Here is a 13,478-nt window from a genome sequence, read left to right on the forward strand (position 1 = left end):
TACTGGCGTGAATTCGTTCACGTGCTGAAATAAGACGCTAACCATTGACTGTTTGGCTGGATTGTGAAGTTGGTATGTTTCTGAGGAGGACAGAAGAAGAAGAGCGTATCTCAGCGATAGCCTCAGCAACCGTCCCATTGTATGTCAAGGAGAAAGGCGGCGCCCTTTGCGGTGAGCGGGCCTGGTGGTGAGATTGGAGTGACGTCGGACACACAGCTAAGTGCCAGAATAAAGGGAAGGATTTCTTATATTATCATCTTCCCCCTTGTTGGCTTTTGTCACCGAGTGGAGACATCTCAAAGTAGGCTTTCGTTTACCTGACGCTTTGATTTATGTTCATTCAACCCTCATTTGTTAAATATACAGTATTTTCCCATTTGTTGTGGGTTCGAGGATAAACCCGTGTGCTTCCGTTCTGGTGGGTACCCATGGTAAATGTCCTCATTGTTTTCCACCCCACACGCGCTATAATCTCCAAGGATCTCGGCTGTTTGCCTCCAAGGTATAACCGTTCGGCTATCCATCCAGGTGAGTGGGATATTGTTGTGGGGCCGGGTATCGGTGATGAGCATGACCGCTAGGTGGAGCAGTAGAGCTGTCTCCCAGAAAACACCCAGAATTTATGTCGTCACTCCGGATAACTCTAGAGCCGACGGGTCACTTAAAGGACCGTGGTCACAAATACTTCGATGGCGTGGGGTAGGGTTAATTGCCTAATTTCAATATACCTAAATACCCACGCAGTCCAACTACCGGGGAACCACACCCTCGGCCGACTCTGTCTGATAAGAATCGCAGGTAACGACTCGGATCCGACATAACCGAGCGGAGTTACCAGAGCCGCGCCGGATCAAATGAACAATTTACCCTCGTTATCTCAAAACACAGCGTGCTAAGCCAATGAAAGAAACACAGAAACGAGCTGGAACATTTAACAAAAGGGATATTTATTTATAATGTTGTAGTATTCGCGGCCGCCCGGCATGCGAACGACCGCGTTTCATCAATAGCAGCCGGTTCGCCCACCGAACGGACAATCCAGTCGTGACTTTCTGCAATAGCGTCAGAAACCAGTCACGGATGGGTTTTCAATCCCACCACAACCTTGTCCGTACCCTACCCACGCTACAGGGTCCGATCGCCAAATCTTCAATTTACCTAATTATTTGCGCAGGTAGGTTACCGAGAGGTTGTACCTCAACGGGACCGTTTGGAAATGAGCCGCTTAAGCAGCCTGCTTCCTTTTGGGATAACCGAGCGGGGTAATATCGCGCAGTCCCGTTGGACCCGATCACTTTACCGGCTATTTAAAAGCCAACTAATATTCCGCAATACAAGATGGCATTTCAATGGGGGCATGGACGCAACGAACAGGTTTACATTTAAACCAGCACATTTATTTACTCTACGTATGCAGGAACAATCATGCAGTCATTCAAAAACACCAACATACAAGTATACAGAACAAGCAATGAATGGGGCACGGCACGTGGGCAAGACAAAGCGCTACAACCGTCTATAAGTAATTATTAATGTACAGTCACTTACACAGTTTTACTTATGGGACTCGGCGCCACAACATTCATTCGAAAGAAAAGCAGGAAAAAGACCCCATCAAAGGCAATGGGGTCAGACTGGACCTCTTGGGTCTTTATGGCGTGGGACTTGGCAGACCGAACGAGTCCCACGAGACCGTTGCAGGTTACCTGCACCCTCGTGGTGTCTGGCTTGGGCGACCAGCGACGTCCCGTCCCCACAGCAGTGAGCGTAGCCGCGGTCGAGCTCGGGCCTTCCGTGTGGCAGGCGAGCTCTCTCTCCGGCTCTCTCCACACGAACGCGCTTGGGCGACCTGTGATGCTCCTTCCCCACGGCAGCTCGCGTATCCACGGTCGAGCTCGGGCCTTGCCAAGCAGCCGGGTGATTCGGTCTCAGTCGGCAACTCGTTTGAGAGGAACGAACGGGTCTTTGCTCTCTTAGAGTTGATGCTCTGTAAGAACCCGTCCGTCCCTCAGTGATGATCGAACTGCGCCGAAGCCCGATCACCTCGGACCGCCTGTCGCTGGCTGGCGAGCTCTCTCCGGCTCTCTCCACACGAACGCGCGGTTCCGCGCGAAATAGCAGGCAAGGCTGCGCCTCCAGAACGCGTCTCCTTCACGACGCCCGGACTCTCCACCGACCGCAAGCTCCAAGCTCCCGACTCCGCCACGAGCCCAGACTTCCACGCAGCTCCTTGGCTTCTGGCTTCCTCCCGACTCCCCGACCTCTCCAGACTGACTCAGGCCGACCGATCAACTCGACTCGACCCAACTCGAACGCGATCTTGGCGCTCTGCTCGTCCTTGTATAGGGCTGGTGAGACGCGGTTTGCCCTCCGATCCTCGACCTCTGCGCGGAAAGCGGACGTGCGCGAGATCACCAAGCCTCTCGATCCAATCGCCTCTGACCTCTGCGCGGAAAGTGGACGTGCGCGAGATCACCAAGCTTGATCCGACGAGCAAACGTCCCGCGTTGGCCTGCAGCGATGCCGCTCCATGTGGACTCGCCGCGGCTGGCGCAAAGATGGCGTCGTTTCGGAGACGAAGGTGAGGCGATGTTTGTGGTGTGGAGATGTTGACGGTTGCTGGCGAAGTGGTGAGGATGGCGTGGTTTGGTGAGAGGCAGGTGTGGTTGTGGTGGTGGAAGGCAGTTGTTGAGAGTGATGGTGGTGGTGGTGGTTGTTGTAAAGCGGTTGTTGAGAAAGATGCTGGTGGTGGACGTGGTTGGTCCAAAATAACGATAGTAAAGAATAACGGCTAACTCAAAGATCACAGCCCTGTTAACATGAATAGTTCCCTTTAAACAACGGTGGGTAAATCTATCTGGACACGGACTTATCAGCCTAACTGATCTAGGGACCTTTATGGTGTTCTGTCAATTTCCACAGCCGTAACAATAACAATAATCAGAGAGAGGAGATACAGGGCAGAGTTATCACGAATAAAATAAATGTAATATGAAAATAAAACACTTAAACAGCTCTGCTTAACAGACGGGGCCCACGGACACACACGCACACACCCAAAAGAACTGGACCCCATGGGTCTATCTCGGTCAAGCCGGGCTGGGGTATCTGTCCACTTCGTGCGGCCACACCGACTCCGAACCACTGGTGGGACTCGAACCCATGACCCGAAGTCCACGGCTTAGGATCCTGGCTGCTCGACTACCAAACCTGCCCTCCAAAGTACCGCAGACCGCTCCAACCACTACCACGACCATCTGCAGAACCCTCCTCAGTCGCTACGATCACACGGTCTCCCGAAAAACTGGTCCAGACCAAGCTAATCTCCGACCGTCTGCCGCAATCGCCACGATCCTCTGAACTGCCGTCCTCTCGTCTTTCTTGAGGAGGGAGGGGCTTCTTCCCCCTGCCACTCCCCTCCTGATTTGACGGTGGGTTGTCAGGTGACTTGTGGCGGCCTCCCGATTGGCTGGGGTGCACGTGTGGAGCTCGCCCTCCACTCATTTGCTGGAGGAAAAGCTCTCTGCCCCTCCTCGGAGCAGAACATCGACCCGAGGCGACAAAGGCTTCGCCCACGTCCTCAGCCAAAAACATGTGCGTAATGGCGACCGGTCGAGTGCGAAAAGGTGGCGTTGTTGTAGTGGATGTAGTAGTTGTAGTAGTAGTAGCTGTAGTTGTTGGTGGTGAAGAAACGAAGATGGGCATTGTTGTCGTTGTTGGTGGAAAAATCCTAACTATAAAATAATTCACAGCGCACGTACAATTAATCCCCCATTAAACACGGGACAGGACCCTACCTAGAAACACATACATACCGATATAACTGATCTATAGGACCTGGCTGTTGTGTGCAGTAAGCTTCCAAATTCGCAACAATATAACCTCACTGCCCTGGCTAACCTAACACGACAATATTTTAACCACAAAATAAAAGTTGAAGCTAAATCCAGTTTCTTTCACATTATGGACAATAGTGTCAATTTTAAAATAAAATGGGAAAGCCTGTGTGGATAAAGGCGAAGCTTGAGAACATTGGCAATTTAGGATCACGGGAGAAACCAGAGAAAGATTTTTGTTGTAATTATAAAGAAATAAATGTCACAAATAAAGGATATCAATACTATAAACAAATCAACACAGTCTCCATATTTTGAGGAGAAAATTTTACAAAGAAGAATTTCAACATCTGTAATTGAGGTGAGAACACCAAATTTAAATTAAATCTGCAAAAGAGTTAGTCACACTAAGTAAAGGACCCACAAGATGTGCAGAATAATCTGTAAACTTTGTCTTTGAAGGAAGAAGAATAACTTACCAGTGGAGACAGTTTCAGTTTCCATCTCATCATCAAGGTTGGCCCAATTCTTATTCAACATTTCCTGCTGTTCTTTCACTTTGCAATTTGCAACTTCACTAAGTGTAGGTGCCACCGCTGCAAAAGGTTTGACCTGAATATCAGTCTTGAAGTTGACATTCTTGACCGCAAGCTCTGTACCTCCATCTTCATCTTTTAAAGGTGCATGGATATCAGACATCATTGTTGCAAACGACGCTGCAGGACCAGAGGCAGGTTTACGAGTCTCAAATCCAATCTGTTCACTAAGGTTCTCCATTTTGCTCTGTGGATGGTGAAATGTATCCAAATGAAGGTCACGTTGCATGTGAGAAAAATCAGATTTCAAATTATTCTCGTCTATTTGGTGGCGTCCCCGCAATGTTGCCGATTGCTCCGAATCAAGGTCTTCAACTTGATGCTGCAAGACTTCAGCCCCCGTCACAGGCAGATCCTCTTCTACCATCGGACTCACTTCTTCTAGAGGACTACTTTCTTGCGAGATAGAAATAGTTTCAGCTTCTGAGTAGCCAGTGTTATAAATGGTAGGGTGACCATCTAAACTGTCCATGTCCATGTGGCTATCAGTTCTTGAAGGCTCTCTGTGAATTTCTACAGTGATGTTTTCAGAGCATGCGGGCTTCTCTGCAACTTTATCTTGTTTGCCCGAATCTGTATCCAAATATGGTGTTTTGTCTAAAAATACCACTTTTTCCATAGAATACATCCTGTCTAATTTAATGCCATCTTCCTCTGGGCTTGGATATGTATTTAAAGCAGTGACACATTCCTCTTTTGAGCCAAGCTCTAGTGATGCACTACCTGACTTATCTGAATGCAAGTGGAAAAGCTGCGGTTCTTTACTCTCCACAAATTCAGAAGCACCAACAGGCATTATGGGCAATCTTGAATGTGTAACTTCAAAATCATCTGTTGGGGTGCTCTCGAGTGAATCAAGAGTGGACCAGTCGCTAATGGAAGAACGTTCTTTTGTTGCTAGAGGCTCGGTTTTGGAGGTGGCGTCATTGGTAACCAAGTAGGTGCCGTAGTTTTCCTCGTTTGGCAAAATCTTTGTCTCAAAGGTGGACCACGGCTCATATGATGGCAACTTTTCTATTTGACCTTCATTCCCAATGAAGCCTTTGAACAAGTCATGTTCACCCATCTCAACTCTGTGAGAATCGGTCTCCTTCACTTGGCTTAACTCAATGTAGCTGGGAACAGTGGCTGAAATGGAATTTTCATCCTGTGAATCTGAAGCAGTGTTCGGTTGTGTTACTTTGTGTGACGCCATCATTGGGTCACTGGCTGCAGCGAACGTACTTGCAGAACCATGCGACAGTTTTGTCGAAAATTCAGCATCCTCAGCAGTGACTGAAAAAGATTAAAAAAAATAATTAAAAAAAACAAGTACAAGAGAATGCAAGAAAAATTTTCAATCGTGACTAGTTTTAAAGAACCGTCACCAAAATGTGATAACAGGCATGCACCTTTAAAAAAAAAATTACATCTATCTATCTATGTAAATAAAGAAAGACCCACCTATATCTTTCACCTGGGAATGGAGGGAATAGAATCGGCTCTCACCGAATCAACTAGACCCAGGTGGCTAGGATTGTATAAACAATTGACCCCTCCCACACTCCTCAAGCCGAAGAAGCTGAATAAAGCAACCCAAGAAGACCTACGCAAGCAAGGTAAGCACAATGCTGTTACGAACCCTTCCCAGAGTTCCTCAACAACTGTAAAAATGTTCACACAGAGTAGACACATTAGAATCAGCTCTCACCTAATCAACTAAATCCGATGAAACCGGTCCAACAGCAGTGGGTGTGTGTAGCATTGGGATTCTCATGTGTGAATGTCTTTTATAGTTGTTGAGGAACTCTGGGAAGGGTTCGAAACAGCATAGCACTTACCTTGCGTAGGTCTTCTTCGGTTGCTTTATGCAGCTTCTTCAGCTGGAGGAGTGTGGGAGGGGTCATATATATATATATATATATATATATATATATATATATATATATATATATATATATATATATATATATATACATATACATAACCTGCCATAGACAGTATACTACAATCATATGAACAATGAAAAACTCCTCAATGTTATCCACAGCCTGCTCACTAATTACTGCATGTATAATGAATGTGTATGCTGAATGACAAGGCCTCATATTATTTTCTTTACAAGATTGAGGCTCATGTCAGAACAAGGTAATATAGGTTATGAACAAGCCTGGAGGTGACGATGGTTCGCGGGCATTATTGAACAATGCCACGATTGGTACAATCGAGTTAGTGGTAGCTTTTGAGGAAGCTCTATCGTAAAAACCTATCTCTTCCGTCAAAATTGACCAAATCAAAACGGATTTTTTTATATGTTGTACTTATGGACATTACGCACAGCTTCTAGGAAATGAAATTGCGAGAAAAAAAATTGAGAGAAAAAAAAACAAAACAAGTGATGCCAGGTGCAACAAATCCCACCCATTTAAGGCATAAAGTTATTTTGGGGATCAAATTTTAATTTGATACATCCTTAACCTGAATGTTGATTATAAGGAATAGAATAAGGAATATTTTAGTCTTAGTTTGAAGTCAATTAAACCATTTTTGACGAAGTTATGACCTCCATATGACGAAGAATCAAAAAAGATATCAAAAAAAAAAGAAAAAGATTTTGACCTTTCAAGGCCACGTAAGGTCAAAGGTCATGGTGTCAAATGAAAGCCAATAAAGGACTTGATATATGTCTTCCATAGTAAACACGCATATTCCTAACCTTTCTTGATTTGTAATGGAAAATTTGTAATTTTGCCCGATGACCCTGACCCCCAAAACTTCGGACCCTACCGATCTTCACAAATATGCATTTTTCACTATAGGAATGGGTAGGATTATAAGTGACAAATAGAATAAGGTTCACTAGAAGCTTAGTTTGAAGTAAATCAGATCATTTTTGACAAAGTTATGAGCGAAAAACGATTTTGATCTTTTCGTGATCTTGTCCTTGACCGTTGATCCAATTGGACCCAAAAGTTAATGGGGTCGTCCAAGGTTCATTGCCCACCTGTGGATAAAATTTGGTAGTGTTTGCTAAAGCCGTTTTGCCGTAAAGTTGCTAACAGACAGACAGACAAACAAACAAAGTCATAGACTGGTACTTACGAAATCGTCAACTTGGCCTCTGACCTTGTCTAATAAAAGCTGTCTCTAGAGAAGGTAGCGACGCAAACCAGAAGTTTCTACGATGATTCTGTACAAAACCATCAAAAATCGAATGTTTGACCTCACTGTAACCTTGACCTTTGACCGATTTTGACCAAAATCTAATCAGCGCTAGCCATCACCCTCCTGAATCACGTGGTGTAATTTGACATTGGTAGCTTCTTCCGTTCTCGAGTTATCGTGCCTACAAGCAAACACACAAACACACACACAGAGGACGGAAGTCATCAATATACTTACGAAATATTTTGATTTCGTAAGGCCTAAGTCACATTTGCCACAGCGGCCGTGGGGTCTACAAAATCTACGGCCACTAGCAATTACAGGGCGGCCGCAATATTTCCACGGTCACACAATGTAGCAGTCACATATGTTTTTATTTTTCGGGTAGCCGCACGGCGTATTTATAAATTGTGGAGACCGAAAACGTGGGGGTGCTGTACGGTCTTTGATTTGATGTCGCACGGTGACCTTAGGGCGTTCCTGCGGCGGCCATAGAATTTAAGGCAGATGCAAGGTGCCTGCAAGGTGACCGCAGGGGGGCCCTAAGGCGAACGTGCGGCCAGACGGATGGTAACGAGTGGGGTTTTTTTTCTTTTTTTTTTACCAGTTCTTTTGTTTCGGCTTGTCGAATTGCTACGGCGAACGTAGAAATGAAAAAAAGTTATAACTCCACGCTATAATTCCACGGCGACCCCTATGGCCTGCAAAAGATAGCCAAACGGCGTAGGGCCACCCTGAGGCCACCGCAGAAACTCTGCGGCTGCCGCACGTTTCTGTCAATTCAGAGGGCGTACGCCGCCGTATCCTCGCCGTTGAGCAAATGTGACTTAGGCCTAAGTAACAAACCAGACGATTACAATATCCCGCTCCCTCCCTCCGGGGGGCGGGATAAAAAGTTCAAGTGGGCGTGGCTCCGCCCACAAGGGGCGTGGGATGCCCCTCATACAAAAAGACACAACTAGACCATGATATCTAGCTTGTGTCCAAGTTTCATAAAGATCGCATCAAACGTCACGGAGCTATGCTCTGGAGAGAGTCACAAACAGACAGACACAACAAAAATAGTGGTCACTGCTGGCGCCTGCGAACCAATAGAGTGGAGCAACAGTTGGCCACAATAAGCAAGGGAATGAAACAACAGGAAAAGAGGAAACAGTAACATGCTATTAAGAGGGTTGGTTAGCTAGGGTTAATGGGGTAACACAACACTGGAGAAAAGAATGGGAAATAAAATGAGATGGCAGTGCACCGTCTGTTTGAAGCTCTGGAGGAAAGAATAGGACAGGCGGTTCTACAGACAGAGAAGCAAGGGGATAAATGATGAGGTGTGTAATTAACCTCGATTTTGGAAGTTTAACCAGGAGGAAGATACTTTAAGAAAGCATGCATCCTATAATTGCTGGGAAAGGTCAGAGGGCTGAGAGAGCAGAGGCAGTTCGACCGGGTTAAAGATTGAACTTTCCAAACTTGTTTCCCTCCTCCAAAACCTGGTGGTGTCTGGTTATTACTGTCTCTGGAGTATGTTTCCTCTCCATCCATTCCATCACTTCAAATGGCACCACAGCTGACTCCACTTGCAAGAAGGCCAAATGCATCAATTCTGTGTTTGCTTCCAAATCTTGCCCCCCCCCCAAAACACCTCCATTTGTACCCATCCTACCCAGTCCTACCCAACTACTCCTGCACTGTTTGTTTTGTTTTCTTTGCACTTGTGGAAGTTGGAGAAGTTTTTCGCAATCCTCGACTCACATTCTACAAATCAGCTCACGTGTCCAAAAAACCTGCTCTCGCACATCCTCTTTCTGCCCTGTTCATCTTGTCATTTAGCCTCAGTCATATTCCATCTGATTAGAAGTCAGCCAGCATTACCACATTACATAAAGAAGGTGCAAAAACCAATTCTCTTCACTACAGACCTATCAGCTTACTTACAATCATCAGCAAGGTCTTGGAATCCATCACTGCAGTGGACATAAAATCATTCCTTTTCTTTAACAGCTTCAGCTCAGATCATCAATTGGTTTCAGAGAAGGTCACTCCACATTGGACATGCTACTTCTACTCGCCAAACAATGGATGGAGGCCCTCAATGTCAGATAGGAGATCAGGGCAGTCTCCCTCGACATATCTCAAGCTTTCGATACAGTGTGGCACTCCGTCTTCCTCTCTAAACTCTCTTCTTTTAAGATCCAAGGCAAACTCCACTCATCGCTTACTGACTTCCTCCACTCTTGCATCCAACACACAGCTCAGTGGAATCCTCTCATCGCTTCGGCCTGTCAAGGCTGGAGTGCCACAAAGCAGTGATATGTGCCCTGTTCTGAATCTTCATCACCAATCCGTCTCGCTGAAAAATCCTCGTCTCTTTGCTGATTTCTTCCTTCTTCAGAGACAGGCAGCTGCCTCTTCCCTCTCATCTAACCTTGATATAATCACAAGTTGCTCAAACACTTGAAATATATCTTTCAATCCTGATAAATCTCACATTCTCACTATGAAAGGACTGTATGGCAAACATCCCATCTGACCATTCCTCTGGAAGAAATTCAATCACTCAAATGTCTGGGTCACACTATCAGCCATGATGTTTCTTGGACAAACCACATTTTAAAGTTGGCCTCCTCCAAAGCCAGTCTCAGACTGGGTATCCTCTGTCATGCAACGTCCTTCCTTGGCACACCTGAACTCTTATCCACTTACAAGGCTTTCATCTGCAATTTGATGGAGTACTGTTCTCCCCTCTTGGCTGGCTCTCCTGCCTTGCACCATACTCAACTCAACACTGAGGAAACCAAGGCCTTCATGATCATTGCAATCTTTCACAATGAAGCTAAATCAATCTACCTAGCTCTTTCACATTGCAGACAGGTGAGTGCTCTGTCTTCGAGGAACTCCTTTCTGGTCTTGCACCCTCTGCTGTGTCTCACCTCTCCCCCTCCCCCAACACCCAGGTTTCTAGAGGGTGCACGCAGTCCACCAGAAAACCGCTCCTTGTGAAACAACCAAAATCAATGATAACCTCCACTCATTCATTCCTCTTTTTTCCCCCCACCTCAAGCTCTTCAATCTCATTTTTCCTCCAGGTCTTCAAGACGTCTGTTCACCACCATCGCGTATCATCCCCATTCAAGACCATGATCTCTTATACCCCAACGAACCCTCCCCAAGCCCACCTATTCCCACATTTCCAGTCTTTCCTTCCTGAGAGTTTGCTTTTGTATCCACTTCATGCGTCCTCCCCTATCCCTCATTGTCCACCCTCTATGTTGTTCCTCAACCCTGCTGTCGGTAAGTTCCATGCTCCCGCCTCCCCCCCCCCCCCATTTTCTTCTTCTGTTACGTCATGATCTGTTGTATGTTCTAACTCCTCCATGAGCATTGACTTTGTCTTAAAATAAAATTAAAATTAATAAGAGCGCAAGTGAGCACAATATACGCCCGAACAAGAAGGTAAATACAGAATTGTGCTACTACATGGAAAACAGCATCATGGTTGCCATGGCAACTACTTTAGATGACGAACGTATGTCGCGACACACCGTCTCCACAGTCTGTACCTATGTACCAAATATGAAACGTGAAAGTTGAAAACTTTAGGAGTTAGAGTGCGGACAGGAACGGACAGACGGACGATATCACATAATACGCCCCGATATACATATCGGGCGTATAAAAAGGGAACATACGATCTCAATAATGATAATAAATGTCAGTCCATCAATCCATGTTCTCCACAACTCCAAAACCATGAAATCTCATGGCCCAAAACTTTGCACGCATACTAAGGGAACTCCAAGAGAGTGCGTGAATGAAAATTGGGTGTTTGAGTTAATTGAAACACCCCTTTTGAAGATAATAAACAGCCTTATTTAATTATCGTTTCCAAGGCATCATCCTTGGTCAACCCCTGAGTCAGCCTGCTGAGGTCTGAATTCCCCATTTTGTTCAGACCGCTCAACAATAACCCAACTTGGAACAGGCCACAATAGTTTCTTAACAATAAAGTGCTCACGAAATTATGTTTCACTTTCCTCACTCATATCATCAAATGCCTGATCATCATACCTCTAAATCGCTGGATACATTGCAATGCTTATAAACACCCAGAGAAATCAGTGTTCATGGCTTTATTTCATTCCCACACATGCGATAAGCTCTAGAATCTCTTAACCTGAGCCAAATTTCAAATTTAAACTGCAGAATTGACCTTAGCAGCAGTCCTGACTGTTAAAAAAACAATAAAATAAAATAAAAATGTGTCCATTTGTCCAATTCAGATATTGTTTGACACTCCGGTCATCTCCAGACGGTGTTTAATATGACCGCGCTGGCTTGGAAAGTGATTAGCGATTGGTTATAACAGGTTAAGACATTTGAGAGCTTATCACATTTCAGCTGAAATGCTTATAAATGTCCAGAGTTGTAGTCACACCTGAACACCTTAACCTGAACCGAATTTCAAAATTTAAACTGTGGAATTGAACTCAGCAGCAGTCCCTACTGCAAAAAAAAAACAAGAAATTAAATAAATAAGTAAATAAATAAAATGTTCATTTGTCCAATTCACACATGATTTGATACTCCGGACATCTCTGGACAGCGTTTAGTATGACCCAGCCAGCCGTTTCATTGGAGTGCTTATTGGTGGTGGGTGGAATTTATTCCAAAGTACTCAATTCCAACCATGGAATCAAAAAAGGAAGAGTAGTGAACCAGAATCGACGACAATTCCAATGAATTCTTACTTCATAAGAAAGAAGCGTTTTGTTTTTTTGGGGGGAAAATTATTTTCGTCCCTGTTGGGCATGTTTTGGTTACGTATGGCCTGGTAATGTATTACAGTAATTGAAAAAAGGAACCTCCATGGGGCGTCCATTTGCAATATAGCAGCAAAAGCAAGTCACTTGCAAACTAAACACGCCCCAATGGTGTGTTCCTTTTCAAGAAATAGCAAGGCATTTGGAGTTGGATGGTAAAAATGTGCCAATTGCTTTGCTGGGTAGGCAATATATCAACTGATAAAGTTTTTACAACATGTCGTGCAAAAAAGTCCAGAATCCAATTTGGAACTATTTTGGGAAGGTGAGAGAAGACAGTCCGAAAGTTGCAGGCTCACTGTGTTCAATAGACCTTGCTCATCACGGTAATTCAGCCAATATGCTAAAACTTTTGAAAACCAAACACCAGAGAGAGCACCTATTAGTGAAGGTTGAGAATGCAAATTCAAAGAAACCAAAGCTGCAACAGCAACAAGTTCGCTTTTGCAATCGACGACTGAAAGCACTTTCTCCCCGGTCGCGCCCCGTACGCTGCTTTCCCTTCCCCCTCACACTGCCTTCCCTTCCCCCACCCCTCCTCTCTCTTAGTATCCCCGTCAGCAAAGCGACAGGTGGTACTTGCCAGCTATAAATATGGAGAATGAAAAATCATGGAAACAGAGGTATGAGGTGCAGAAACAGCCAATTAAAATACCTATATGCAAATTCAAGCCAAACCAAATGATGAGTCCAAATCTCGGATGAGTCCAAAATGAGTCCAAATCTCGGACTCTCTGGAAAATCCTCTATTTCTCTTTGCCGATGACTCCACCCTCTGCCGTACCATCTGTCATCCCTCAGACCGGCAAGCAGCAGCTTCTTCGCTCACTGCAGATCTGGATAAAATCACAAACTGGTCCAACACGTGGAACATGTCTTTCAATCCACACAAATCTCACACTCTCACTATGTCTCTTCGAAAGGACCGTTTACAAAACCCCCCCATCCACTTTCTCAACAATCCTCTGGAAGAAGTCTTTTCTTTCAAGCTTCTGGGTCTCACTATCTGCCATGACCTTTCCTGGGAAAGTCACATTTCCAACCTTGCCTCAAAAGCCAGTCGCCGACTGGGAATCCTCCGTCGT

The 13,478-nt window shown here is 45.3% G+C and overlaps 1 protein-coding gene across 4 annotated transcripts in view; it reads right to left on the reverse strand.

Annotated features, from left to right (window-relative positions):
* LOC147023587 (uncharacterized) overlaps positions 1 to 13,478 on the reverse strand; it is a 134,023-nt gene that overhangs the window by 49,005 nt on the left and 71,540 nt on the right. For all 4 annotated transcript variants that reach the window (XM_085889107.1, XM_085889108.1, XM_085889109.1 and 1 more), the window contains one exon: positions 4,316 to 5,707. In XM_085889107.1, coding sequence (XP_085745233.1) covers positions 4,316 to 5,707 — 1,392 coding nt within the window. The remainder of the gene's footprint in view (positions 1 to 4,315; positions 5,708 to 13,478) is intronic.

The sequence above is a fragment of the Eptatretus burgeri genome, chromosome 7 (assembly GCF_056783735.1).
Source record: "Eptatretus burgeri isolate ZD-2024b chromosome 7, Ebu_testis_v1, whole genome shotgun sequence".
In the NCBI taxonomy this organism is placed as follows: Eukaryota; Metazoa; Chordata; class Myxini; order Myxiniformes; family Myxinidae; genus Eptatretus; species Eptatretus burgeri.